An 11,879-nucleotide genomic window follows, 5' to 3' on the forward strand; every position below is an offset into this window, starting at 1 on the left:
AGATGTGGCTACAGGCCATGACTAGGCGATAGGACTGGACGTGAGACTCTTGGACAGGACAAGGGAACTGCAGCACTGGATAAGGGAACTCCAACACAGGGCTGGGCGAGGCACTCCTGGGCTGGGTGAGGACACGAAGTTCAGACGTGGACAGGACTGGAACACGGCTCCATAACTTGTTCTTGGAGCACAGGAACACAGAACCTTGGACTTGAACACAGTAACACAGAACATAGAGCCAGGACCCCTCCTTGGGAACAGGATGTAGGGCCGGGTCTCATCTTAGACACCGACACTAAACATGGGGGCACAAAGGGACAGTTCCAAACTCAACGATAGATGTTTCCTTATCTTGGTGTGGCAAGGCTCCGGTCTCACACCAGCTGTTAAACTAGATGGCGATACAGGCAAGGTAGCAGGTGAAGGGAACAGGTGAAGATTACAGACGAAGATAAAAGACGAAGGTTAGTGCCAAAGTAACTGCCAGGGAATCAGATGGAGAAGGGAAGGAAACAGTCCAGCAAATGAAGCTGAACCCAGGAGTTACTTATGTAGTCAGCCCAAAATGAGAATCTGGTGCCTCAATTAAGGCATCCCAACAGAACAAGGGAAAACCTGGAATATGGATGATGGACCGGAATGTGGACTTCATGGACTCGACCATGACCCAATGTGCAAAAATGAATAAAAGGTGTAAACAGTAAAAAGTAAGCAAATAATACTCAGAACTGAAGTTCAAGAAAGTGTGTTCACATTCATGAAGCCAGTCATAGCTGGTCCATGAGCCTGTTAGTGTCAGGCCACAGCCTCAGATCTGCACAGAGATGTGTAAACCTCACCAAGCACCTCCCTCACCCTGGCCCTGACAGACTGACCTTTTCAATCTGGCCTCGTGCTTAAATCGGCCAAACATCAGCCCATTCCTCGTTCTCGGACCTGGGCCCTGCTGCTTTGGTATACTCTTGGGCCCTGCACCACCAAAGGAAATATAAAATTACACAACAGACCAACAGAAAGCAATTAGAAATTTCTGTGTGAACATGGTCAGTCATGTAATCCTGGTTACTGTCCACAGAGAAAGTGAATTAATTCTACCATAAGTGCCATTGGGATTGTGTCCTTCTTTGTGAAACTTGGTGCTTGGGAGGCTAAAAAGTCTGAATGTGGAGAAGTCACCTGAACCAGATGGACTACAGCCACAGCTCTGAAAGAAGAGCCTGAAAAGATTGTGGAGGCATTTTTATAAATATTTCAAAAACTACTAGATTCTGGAATGGTTCCGTAGGACTGGAAAATTGCAAATGTCTCTCCACACTTTCAGAAAGGATGGAGACAGAAGAAAGGAAACTATAGGCCAGTTAGTCTGGTTGGGAAGATGTTGGAGTCAATTATTAAGGGAGAGGTCTCAGGATACGTGGAAGCACATGATAAAATAGGCTGCAGTGAGTGTGGTTTCCTCAAGGGAAAATCTTGTCTGACAAATCTGTTGGAACTTTTTAAGAGTTAACAGGTAGGATAGACAAAGGAGAATCTATGGATGTTGTTTACTCAGATTTTTGGATGGCCTTTGACAAGGTGCTGCACATGAGGCTGCTTAACAACATAAAAGCCCATGGTACTACGGGAAAGATTCAAGCATGGATAGAGGATTACCTGACTGGCAGGAGGCAAAGAATGAGAATAAAGGGGGTCTTTTCTGGTTGGCTACCCATGACTAGTGGTGTCTGCAGGGGTTGCTGTTGGGAACACTGCTTTTCACGTTATATGTTAACGATTTGGATGATGGAATTGATGGCTCTGTGGAGAAGGATGTTGATGATACAAAGGTAGGTGGAGGGGCAGATGGTGTTGAGGAAGCAAGGAGGCTGCGGACGTCCTTACATGGATTGGGAGATTGGAACAAGTGCCTGATGGAATACAGTATAGGGAAGTGTATGGTCATACACATTATTAGAAGAAAAACAAAGGCATAACTATTTTCTAAATGGGAAGGAAATTCAGAAATCAGAGGTACAAAGGCTCTTGGTGGTTCTCACTTAAAGTCCCTAAATGTTAACCTGCAGATTGAGTCATTGGTGAGGAAGGCAAATGGGATGTTAGCATTCATTTTGAGAGGACTAGAATATAAAAGCAAAGGTGCAGTGCTAAGACGTAATAAGGCATTGGTCAGAGCATATTTTAAATAATAGAGCAGTTTTGGTCTTCTTATCTAAGAGAGTATACACTGGCCCAGTCTCAGAATAGAGGGGTGTCCATTTACAACAGAGACAAAGAATTTGACAAAGAATGACAAAGAATTTCTGCAGCTCGAGGGTGGTGAATCTGTGGAATTCATTTATACAGGTACTGTGGAGACCACAATGCCTTTCTCTTCAGTGAATACAGCAGAGAACTATCCATTTCAGTCCACACCCTCTGGTTTCACTGCAGGAAAGTTAAAACAGTGTCTGAGAATTCAAAAGTTCTGCTTGTGTGTCAGGCAGCCCTTCCATCATTCCATATTGCATAATATATGTAATTTATTACATTTTCTCTCATATAATAGTTGTATTTTTCCTCACAATCCCCTTATAACTTATCTTTAAGCATTGTTAATTAGCCAGAGGCAGCTAAATTCAGGGTCTTGAAATTACGAATAGTTAAATGTTATTGAAATTTTGCGAAACACACTAGTTAAGATTTTTGATGTGAATGCTGTAGGTATGTTGTTTAATAGTTCTGAAGGAGCAGTGTGCTCTGCTGATAATGTACTCCAAGTGGGGACTGACCAGGGTCCTAGATAGCTGTAATATTACCTCTTGACCCTTCAACTCAATCCCACAATTGTGAAGGCCACTACACCGTATGCCTTCTAAACCACAGAGTCAACCTGCGTAGCAACTTTGAGTGACCTATGGACTCAGACCTCAAAATCCCTCTGATCCTCCACACTGCCAAGAGTCTTACCATTAATGCTATATTCTGCCATCATATTTGACCTACCAAAATGAACCACCTCACACTTATCTGGGTTGAACTCCATCTGCCACTTCTCAGCCCAGTTTTGCATCCTATCAATGTCCCATTGTAACCTCTGACAGTCCTCCACACTATCCACAACACCCCCAACCTTTGTGTCATCAGCAATTTACCAACCCATCCGTCCATGTCCTCATCCAGGTTATTTATAAAAATCACACAGAGTAGGGGTCCCAGAACAGATCCCTGATGCACACGACTGGTCACCAGCCTCCATGCAGAATATGACCCAACTACAACCACTCTTTGCCTTCTGTAGGCAAGCCAGTTCTGGATCCACAAAGCAATGTCTCCTTGGATCCCATGCCTCCGTACTTTCTCAATGTTCCCTAGGATCCCATGCCTCTGTACTTTCTCAATAAGCGTTGCATTGGGTATCTTATCAAACGCCTTGCTAAGAACCATATACACTACATCTACAGCTCTACCTTCATCAATGTGTTTAGTCACATCCTGAAAAAATTCAATCAGGCTCGTAAGGCACAACCTGCCTTTGACAAAGCCATGCTGACTATTCCTAATCATATTATGCCTCTCCAAATGTTCATAAATCCTGTCTCTCAGGATCTTCTCCCTCAACTTACCAATCACAGAAGTAAGATTCACTGGTCTATAATTTCCTGGGCTATCTCTACTCCCTTTGTTGAATAAGGAAACAACATCCGCAACCCTCCAACCCTCCGGAACCTCTCCTTCACTGATGCTGCAAAGATCATCACCAGAGCTCAGCAATCTCCTCCCTCACTTCCAATAGTAATCGGTGGTACATCCCATCCGGTCCCAGTGATTTAACCAACTTGATGCTTTCCAAAAGCTCCAGCACATCCTTTTCCTTAATGTCTATATGCTCAAGCTTTTCAGTCCGCTGTAAGTCATCCCTACAATTGCCAAGATCCTTTTCCGTAGTGAATACTGAAGCAAAGTCATTAAGTACCTCTGCAATTTCCTCTGGTTCCATACACACGCTTCCACTGTCACAGTCGGTTGGTCCTATTCTCTCAAATCTTATCCTCTTGCTCTTCACATACTTGTAGAATGCCTTGGGGTTTTCCTTAATCGTGTGTGCCAAGGCCTTCTCATGGCCTCTTCTGGTTCTCCTGATTTCATTCTTAAGCTCCTTCCTGCTCACCTTATAATCTTCTAGATTCCTCTCATTACCTTGTTTTTTGAACCTTTCATAAGCTTTTCTTTTGTCTTGACTAGATTTACAACAGCCTTTGTACACCACAGATCTTGTACCCTACCATCCTTTCAATGTCTCGTTGCAACGTACCTCTTCAGAACTCCATGCAAATATCCTCTGAACATTTGCCACATTTCTTCCGTACATTTCCCTGAGAACATCTGTTTCCAATTTATGCTTCCAAGTTCCTGCCTGATGGCCTGATATTTCCCCTTACTCCAACTAAAAGTTTCCCTAACTTGTCTGTTCCTATCCCTCTCCAATGCTGTGGTAAAGTGATAGAATTGTGATCGCTATCTCCAAAATTCTCTCCCACTGAGAGACCGGACACCTGACCAGGTTCATTTTCCAAAACCTGATCAAGTACAGCCTCTCCTCTTGTAGGCTTATCTACATATTGTGTCAAGAAACCTTTCTGAACACACCTAACAAACTCCACCCTGTCTAAACCCCTCACTCTAGGGAGACGCAAATCAATATTTGGGAAATTAAAATCTCCCACCACAACAACCCTGTTATTATTACTCCTTTCCAGAATCTGTCTCCATATCTGCTCCTCGATGTCCCTGTTACTATTGGGTGGTCTAAAAAAAAAACAGACAGTAGAGTTACTGACCCCTTCCTATTCCTAACCTCCACCCACAGAGACTCCATAGACAACACCCCCATGACTTCCCCCTTTTCTGCAGCCATGACACTATCTCTGATCAACAGTGCATGCCCCCAGCTCTTTTGCCTCCCCCCGTCTGTTCTGAAACATCTAAAGCCTGGCACTTGAAGTAACCATTTCTGCCCCTGAGCCATCCAAGTCTCTGTAATGGCCTTCGAAACAGTGTTTGGGAACTGGAGCTGCAGGTCTATGACCTCCGGCTTGTTCAGGAAATTGAAGCAGTGATAGATGTGAGCTACAGGAGACAGGAAAATGGGTGACTCTCAGGAGAGGGAAGGGGGAATGTCAGATAGTAGAGAGTACACCTGTGGTCATCCGACTCAAGAATTAGTACTCCATTTTGAGTACTTTTGTTGGGGACGGCCTACCTGGGGGAAAGAACAGTAGCCGTGCCTCTGGCACCAAGTGTGGCTCTGTGGCTCAGAAGGGTAGGGAACTGACGAGGATGGCAGCAGTAATAGGGGACTCTAGAGTCGGGGACACATAGGCTGTTCTGTGGATGCTAAGTGGAAATGCAGAGGACAGTTTTCCTCCCAGGAGCCAGTGTTCAAGTTGTTTCTGGATGTGTCCACAGTATGCTGAAAAAGGAGGGTGAGCAGCCAGAAGTCGTGGTACATTCCGATAGAAAAAGGGAGAAACTCCTCAATAGAAGGATATAGGGAGTTAGAAAAGAAACTGAGAAGCAGGACATCAAGGGTAGAAATCTCAGGATTGCTGCCTGTGCCATGCGACACTGAGTATAGGAATAGATAAGATGGCAGATAAATGCATAGCTGTCGAATTAGAACAAGGTGAATGAACTCATGGCACCGATTAGAGACTGGTTGGTATAACATTCTGGGCATCACTGAGTCATGGTTGAAAGAAGGCATGAACCTCAAATGATATACTGATGGAATTACATCTTTAGAAAGAGGTGACAGAGTCAGAGAATGCTGAATTTTGTGGGTGGAGTAAGAAGTTGAAAGGGTAAAGAAACCATGATGGGAATTATATAGTAACTAATAGCGGAGTTAAGATAGCAAAGTGAGCTGGAAAAGGAAGGTAATAAGAGTATCGACACAATTGTAATGGGGGAGTTCAGTATGCAAGGGGATTGGGAAATTCAGGTTGATGTCGGGTCCCAAGAGAGGGAATTTGTTGAATGCCAGTGAGATGGCTTTTTAGAGCAGCTTGTGCCTGAGCCTCCTTGGGGAAGAGCTATCTCAGACTGGGTGTTATTTAATAGCCTAGATCTATGAGGGTAGACTAGCCAATAATATAAAGCAGGATACCAGAATTTTTTTTCAGTTATACAGAGAGTAAAAGGAAAGTTAGAGTTGATATTAGACCAATGGAAAATGATGCTGGTGAGGTTGTAATGGGGGACAAAGAAACGGCAGATGAATGTAATAGGTCTTGACTGTGGAAGACGCTAGCAGTGTGCCATAGTTCTGTAAGTGTCAGGGAGCAGGAGTGAGTGCCAGTGCTATTACAAAGGAGAAAGTGCAAGGCAATCTCAAAGGTGGAAGGCTGGATAAGTCACCTGGCGCTTTTCCCCTTGACTCCTGTTCTTTGGTGAATGAGGCCGTTCTCTGATCGGGATTTCACATTTACTAATCAGAATAGGCGATTTGCTGCGCCACTCTGCATTAAGTCAAGTCGAGACGACGGCGGAAAAAAGATCTTAATTTTCGATAAAATGAAACTATCCGGGAATGAGAGAGAGTCCGCTCGTTGCAGCGACAAATGTAGATTATTTTAGGGGAGGAAAAGCGATTTAGATCAAGAGTCGAAGTCGCTTGTCTACGACAGACACTCTGAACGGAAATCCCCCGGACTCACCCCAGCCGGTGCTCAGCCCTTCCACAGACAATCTGAGTGGCTCTGAAAAGAGCCTTTGGTTTTTTAAATTGTCGTTTTATGTCTTTACTTGGCCTTGGGGTTGGTGGACCCGCCGGTTTTCTTGGGCAACAACACGGCCTGGATATTGGGCAGCACCCCGCCCTGAGCGATGGTCACCCCTCCCAGCAGCTTGTTGAGTTCCTCGTCGTTGCGGACGGCCAGCTGCAGGTGTCTGGGGATGATGCGGGTCTTCTTGTTGTCCCGGGCCGCGTTACCAGCCAACTCGAGGATTTCAGCCGTCAGATACTCGAGCACAGCAGCCAGATAGACCGGGGCTCCGGCACCCACCCGCTCAGCATAGTTACCCTTTCTCAGGAGCCTGTGAACACGGCCCACCGGGAACTGCAGTCCGGCCCGGGACGAGCGAGACTTCGGCTTGCTCTTGGCCTTTCCGGTTTTCCCTCGTCCACTCATTTCAGCAAACTCCTTCGCAGAGAATGAGGAAATGTTTCCGCATTCACCAATTTTATAGCTTCTAGAGGATTGCGAAATGACACTTACGATTGGTGGTGCAATGCTTTCTCCGATTGGTGATGTGGGAATAACCCAATCAGTGAGCTGTCCGATTCTCCAATGATCAGACGGCAGCAAAAGAAGCGCGAAAAATAACTGTCACTCCCCAAAAGGAAATGAGAATTGAAAAACTTCAAAGTATATTTACTATCAAAGTATGTATACTACATACACTCATCACCTCAGAGGCAGTCACAAAACAAAAGAAACTCAATAGAACTCATTAAAAATACTCAAACCACCCAATGAGTCATAAGGGTGGTTCTGTTGGCAGACCCAAATGCAAGACACAGACACTGAAGTACTAGGAATGGGTCTCGGTGTGTCAAGGAAGTAAGGGAAGTGGGGACGAAAGGACACTGGACATTGACACAGGCCCTGGATGAGACTAGGATGCAGGGCTAGGGCTGGGACATGGACAAGAAACATGGAACCCAGACAAGGAACTAGGAACAAGGGACTCTGGAACTAAAGCCTGGACAAGGACCCGGTACTTGGGTCTTGGTTGGGACTAGGAGCCTGGGTCTTCACTGAAAACCGGAATCCGGGTTCAGGCTAGGACAAGATGTGGCTACAGGTCATGGCTTGGCGACAGGAGACTGCTGGACAGGACAAGGGAACTGCAGCACTGGACAAGGGAACTCCAACACAGGGCTGGGTGAGGACACAAAGTTCAGACTTGGACAGGGCTGGAACTCCATAACTTGTTCTTGGAGCACAGGAACACAGAACCTTGGACTTGAACACAGTAACACAGAACATAGAGCCAGGACCCCTCCTTGGGAACAGGATGTAGGGCCGGGTCTCATCTTAGACACCGACACTAAACACGGGGGCACAAAGAGACAGTTCCAAACTCAACGATAGATGATTCCTTATCTTACCGTGGCAAGGCTCCGGTCTCACTCCGGCAGTTGAACTTGATGGGGATGCAGGCGAGGCTTCGGGCAAGGCTTCAGTAGGAAGGGGAAGGGAAGGGAACAGTCCAGCACAGGATTGGGAATCTCCAGCACCGGGCTGGGCAAGGTACCCCTGGGCAGGACTTGGCTAGGCTCAGCTCTTGGACTCAGCTTGGTTAGGGCCTTGAGTACGGAGCCTGGACTCATCTTTGGAGCGCAGGTCCGGGACCCTTTCTAGGACGCAGGGCCGGGATGACTGCTGAGGCAAACTGCCGAGGATTCGGATGGGAACGATCCAGTGCCAGGCGAGGAATCTCCAGCACCGGAACACGGGCACCTGGACTCGGTCTTGGAACACAGGAAGACAGAGCCTTGGACTTGAGCACAGGAACAGGGAACACAGTCAGGATCTCTCCTTAGGAACATGACATAGGGCCGGGACTTGTACACAGAACACAGACACTAAACATGGGGACACAAAGAAACAGTTCCAAACTCAACGATAGATAGTTCCTTATCTTGGTGTGGCAAGGCTCCGGTCTCACACCAGCGGTTAAACTAGATGGCAATACAGGCAAGGTAGCAGGCGAAGGGAACAGATGAAGATCACAGATGAAGATAAAAGATGAAGGTTAGTGCCAAAGTAACTGCCAGGGATTCAGATGGAGATGGGAAGGAAACAGTCCAGCAAATGAAGCTGAACCCAGTAGCTATTTATGTAGCTAGCCCAAAATAAGAATCAGGTGCCTCAATTGAGGCATCCCAACAGAACAAGGAAAAACCTGGAATAACGATCGATGGACCGGACCGTGAACCAGAATGCAGACTTCATGGACTGGACCATGACCCAATGTGCAAAAATGAACAAAAAGTGCAAACAATAAAAAATAAGCAAATAATACTCAGAACTGAAGTTCAAGAAAGTGTGTTCACATTCATGAAGCCAGTCATAGCTGGTCCAGGAGCCTGTTAGTGTCAGGCCACAGCCTCAGATCTGCACAGAGATGTGTAAACCTCGCCTAGCACCTCCCTCACCCTGGCCCTGACAGACTGACCTTTTCAATCTGGCCTTGTGCTTAAATCGGCCAAACTTTGGCTCACTCCTGGTTCTCGGACTCGGGGTCTGCTGCTTTGGTATACTCTTGGGCCCTGCACCACCAAAGGAAATATAAAATTACACAACAGACCAACAGAAAGCAATTAGAAATTTCTGTGTGAACATAGTGAGTCACATAATCCTGGTTACTGTCCACAGAGAAAGTGAATTAATTCTCCCATAACTGCCGTTGGGATTGTGTCCTTCTTTGTGAAACTTGGTGCTTGGGAGGCTAAAAAGTCTGAATGTGGAGAAGTCACCTGAACCAGATGGACTACACCCAGGGCTCTGAAGAAGAGCCTGAAAAGATTGTGGAGGCATTTGTATAAATATTTCAAAAAACACTAGATTCTGGAATGGTTCCGTAGGAGTGGAAAATTGTAAATGTCACTCCACACTTTCAGAAAGGATGGAGACAGAAGAAAGGAAACTATAGGCCAGTTAGTCTGGTTGGGAAGATGTTGGAGTCAATTATTAAGGGAGAGGTCTCAGGATACGTGGAGGCACATGATAAAATAGGCTGCAGTGAGTGTGGTTTCCTCAAGGGAAAATCTTGTCTGACAAATCTGTTGGAACTTTTTAAGAGTTAACAGGCAGGATAGACAAAGGAGAATCTATGGATGTTGTTTACTCAGATTTTTGGATGGCCTTTGACAAGGTGCTGCACATGAGGCTGCTTAACAAGATAAAAGCCCATGGTACTACGGGAAAGATTCAAGCATGGATAGAGGATTACCTGACTGGCAGGAGGCAAAGAATGAGAATAAAGGGGGTCTTTTCTGGTTGGCTATCCATGACTAGTGGTGTCTGCAGGGGTTGCTGTTGGGAACACTGCTTTTCACGTTATATGTTAACGATTTGGATGATGGAATTGATGGCTCTGTGGAGAAGGATGTTGATGATACAGAGGTAGGTGGAGGGGCAGATGGTGTTGAGGAAGCAAGGAGGCTGCGGACTGCCTTACACGGATTGGGAGATTGGAACAAGTGTCTGATGGAATACAGTATAGGGAAGTGTATGGTCATACACATTATTAAAAGAAAAACAAAGGCATAACTATTTTCTAAATGGGAAAGAAATTCAGAAATCAGAGGTACAAAGGCTCTTGGTGGTTCTCATTTAAAGTCCTTAAGTGTTAACCTGCAGATTGAGTCGTTGGTGAGGAAGGCAAATGAGTTGCTAGCATTCATTTTGAGAGGACTAGAATATAAAAGCAAAGGTGCAGTGCTAAGACGTAATAAGGCATTGGTCAGAGCATATTTTAAATAATAAGAGCAGTTCTGGTCTTCTTATCTAAGAAAGTATACACTGGCCCAGTCTCAGAATAGAGGGGCGTCCATTTAGAACAGAGATGACAAAGAATTTCTGCAGCTCGAGGGTGGTGAATCTGTGGAATTCATTTATACAGGTACTGTGGAGACTAAGTCCACCCCACAATGCCTTTCTCTTCAGTGAATACAGCAGAGAACTATCCATTTCAGTCCACACCCTCTGGTTTCACTACAGGAAAGCTAAAACAGTGTCTGAGAATTCAAAGTAAGTTCTGCTTGTGTCAGGCAGCCCTTCCATCATTCCATATTGTGTAATATATGTAATTTATAACATTTGCTCTCATATAATAGTTGTGTTTTTCCTGACAATCCCCTTATAACTTCTCTTTAAGTATTATTATAATTATGTGGTTCTGTCAGTGTCAGTCCTTGGTATGTCCTGTTTTCTGTGATATCACTCCGGAGAAACATTGTATCATTTCTTAATGCATGTATGCATTTCTAAATGACAATAAAAGAGGACTGAGTGTTCTCATAATCTAATCTAATCTAAATGTTATTGCATTTTTGCGTGACACACTGGTTACGATTTTTACTGGGAATACTGTAGGTTATTTGTTTAATAGTTCTGAAGAAGCGGTGTGTTCTGCTGATAATGTTTGGGTTGCAGTTAAAGATAAGGGGCTGTGATGTTCAATTTAGGAATTTCGGCTCAGCCTTTCAGGTTGGTGGCATTGGGAGAGAGTTCTCAAGAAAGCTGGGTGGACTGGTTGATACTTTAATGTTGGTCTGTCCGGACCCATTTGAGAACGATGAAGCTTCCATTATTGTGGGAACAAATACTCCCCCAGTGAGACGGCTAGTGGGAGACTGCAAGGAGAAAAATGGAAAGAATTTCTGGAAAACCTCATCCATTCACCCAGCGTTCAGAGCCATATCAGAGGATGCACAAGTTCCTCCTAATCTGGATGATGAGCACAAACGAGGAACTGTGTAGTATCTTTAGCCCAAGCCCGTAATGTTACATCCTGGGGAAGTAGCTGGCGTGACAGGACACCCCAAGTTCCCTGGAATGTCTGATGCGGAGGCAGTCCTGGTGGATACTCTGGAGGATCGCGAGGAAGAGTTACGCTTACTTTCTGGGGTGCTGTGAGAGCTGAACCTCTGAAACGAGTTTGAGGTGGGTTGCTTCCAGAGTACCCGCCACTCCATCCGAGTGATCAAGGACACCCTTTTCAGAGAAAAGTCTCAATGGTTAGCACCAGCGCAGGTGGAAGATGTTCGGCAGCATCTGCTGAAATAGAAGGAAGCTGGAATTATCACTGAATCAAGGAGTCCCTATGAG

The 11,879-nt window shown here is 45.5% G+C and overlaps 1 protein-coding gene across 1 annotated transcript; it reads right to left on the minus strand.

The window, feature by feature from the left end:
- Positions 1 to 922: 922 nt before the first annotated feature.
- Positions 923 to 7,196, minus strand: LOC140201565 (histone H2A). Its single transcript, XM_072265852.1, has 2 exons — positions 6,696 to 7,196; positions 923 to 969 (listed from the first exon to the last, which is right to left on the minus strand). The coding sequence occupies exon 1, from the start codon at positions 7,167 to 7,169 to the stop codon at positions 6,780 to 6,782; it is 390 nt and encodes a 129-aa protein (XP_072121953.1). The 5' UTR covers positions 7,170 to 7,196; the 3' UTR covers positions 923 to 969; positions 6,696 to 6,779.
- Positions 7,197 to 11,879: the final 4,683 nt, after the last annotated feature.

This window comes from Mobula birostris, chromosome 8, assembly GCF_030028105.1.
Source record: "Mobula birostris isolate sMobBir1 chromosome 8, sMobBir1.hap1, whole genome shotgun sequence".
Lineage (NCBI taxonomy): Eukaryota > Metazoa > Chordata > Chondrichthyes > Myliobatiformes > Myliobatidae > Mobula > Mobula birostris.

What these genes read in the sequence shown, in the direction of transcription:
- LOC140201565 (XM_072265852.1), bottom strand. Translation starts at nt 7,169, where the DNA reads ATGAGTGGACGAGGGAAAACCGGAAAGGCCAAGAGCAAGCCGAAGTCT.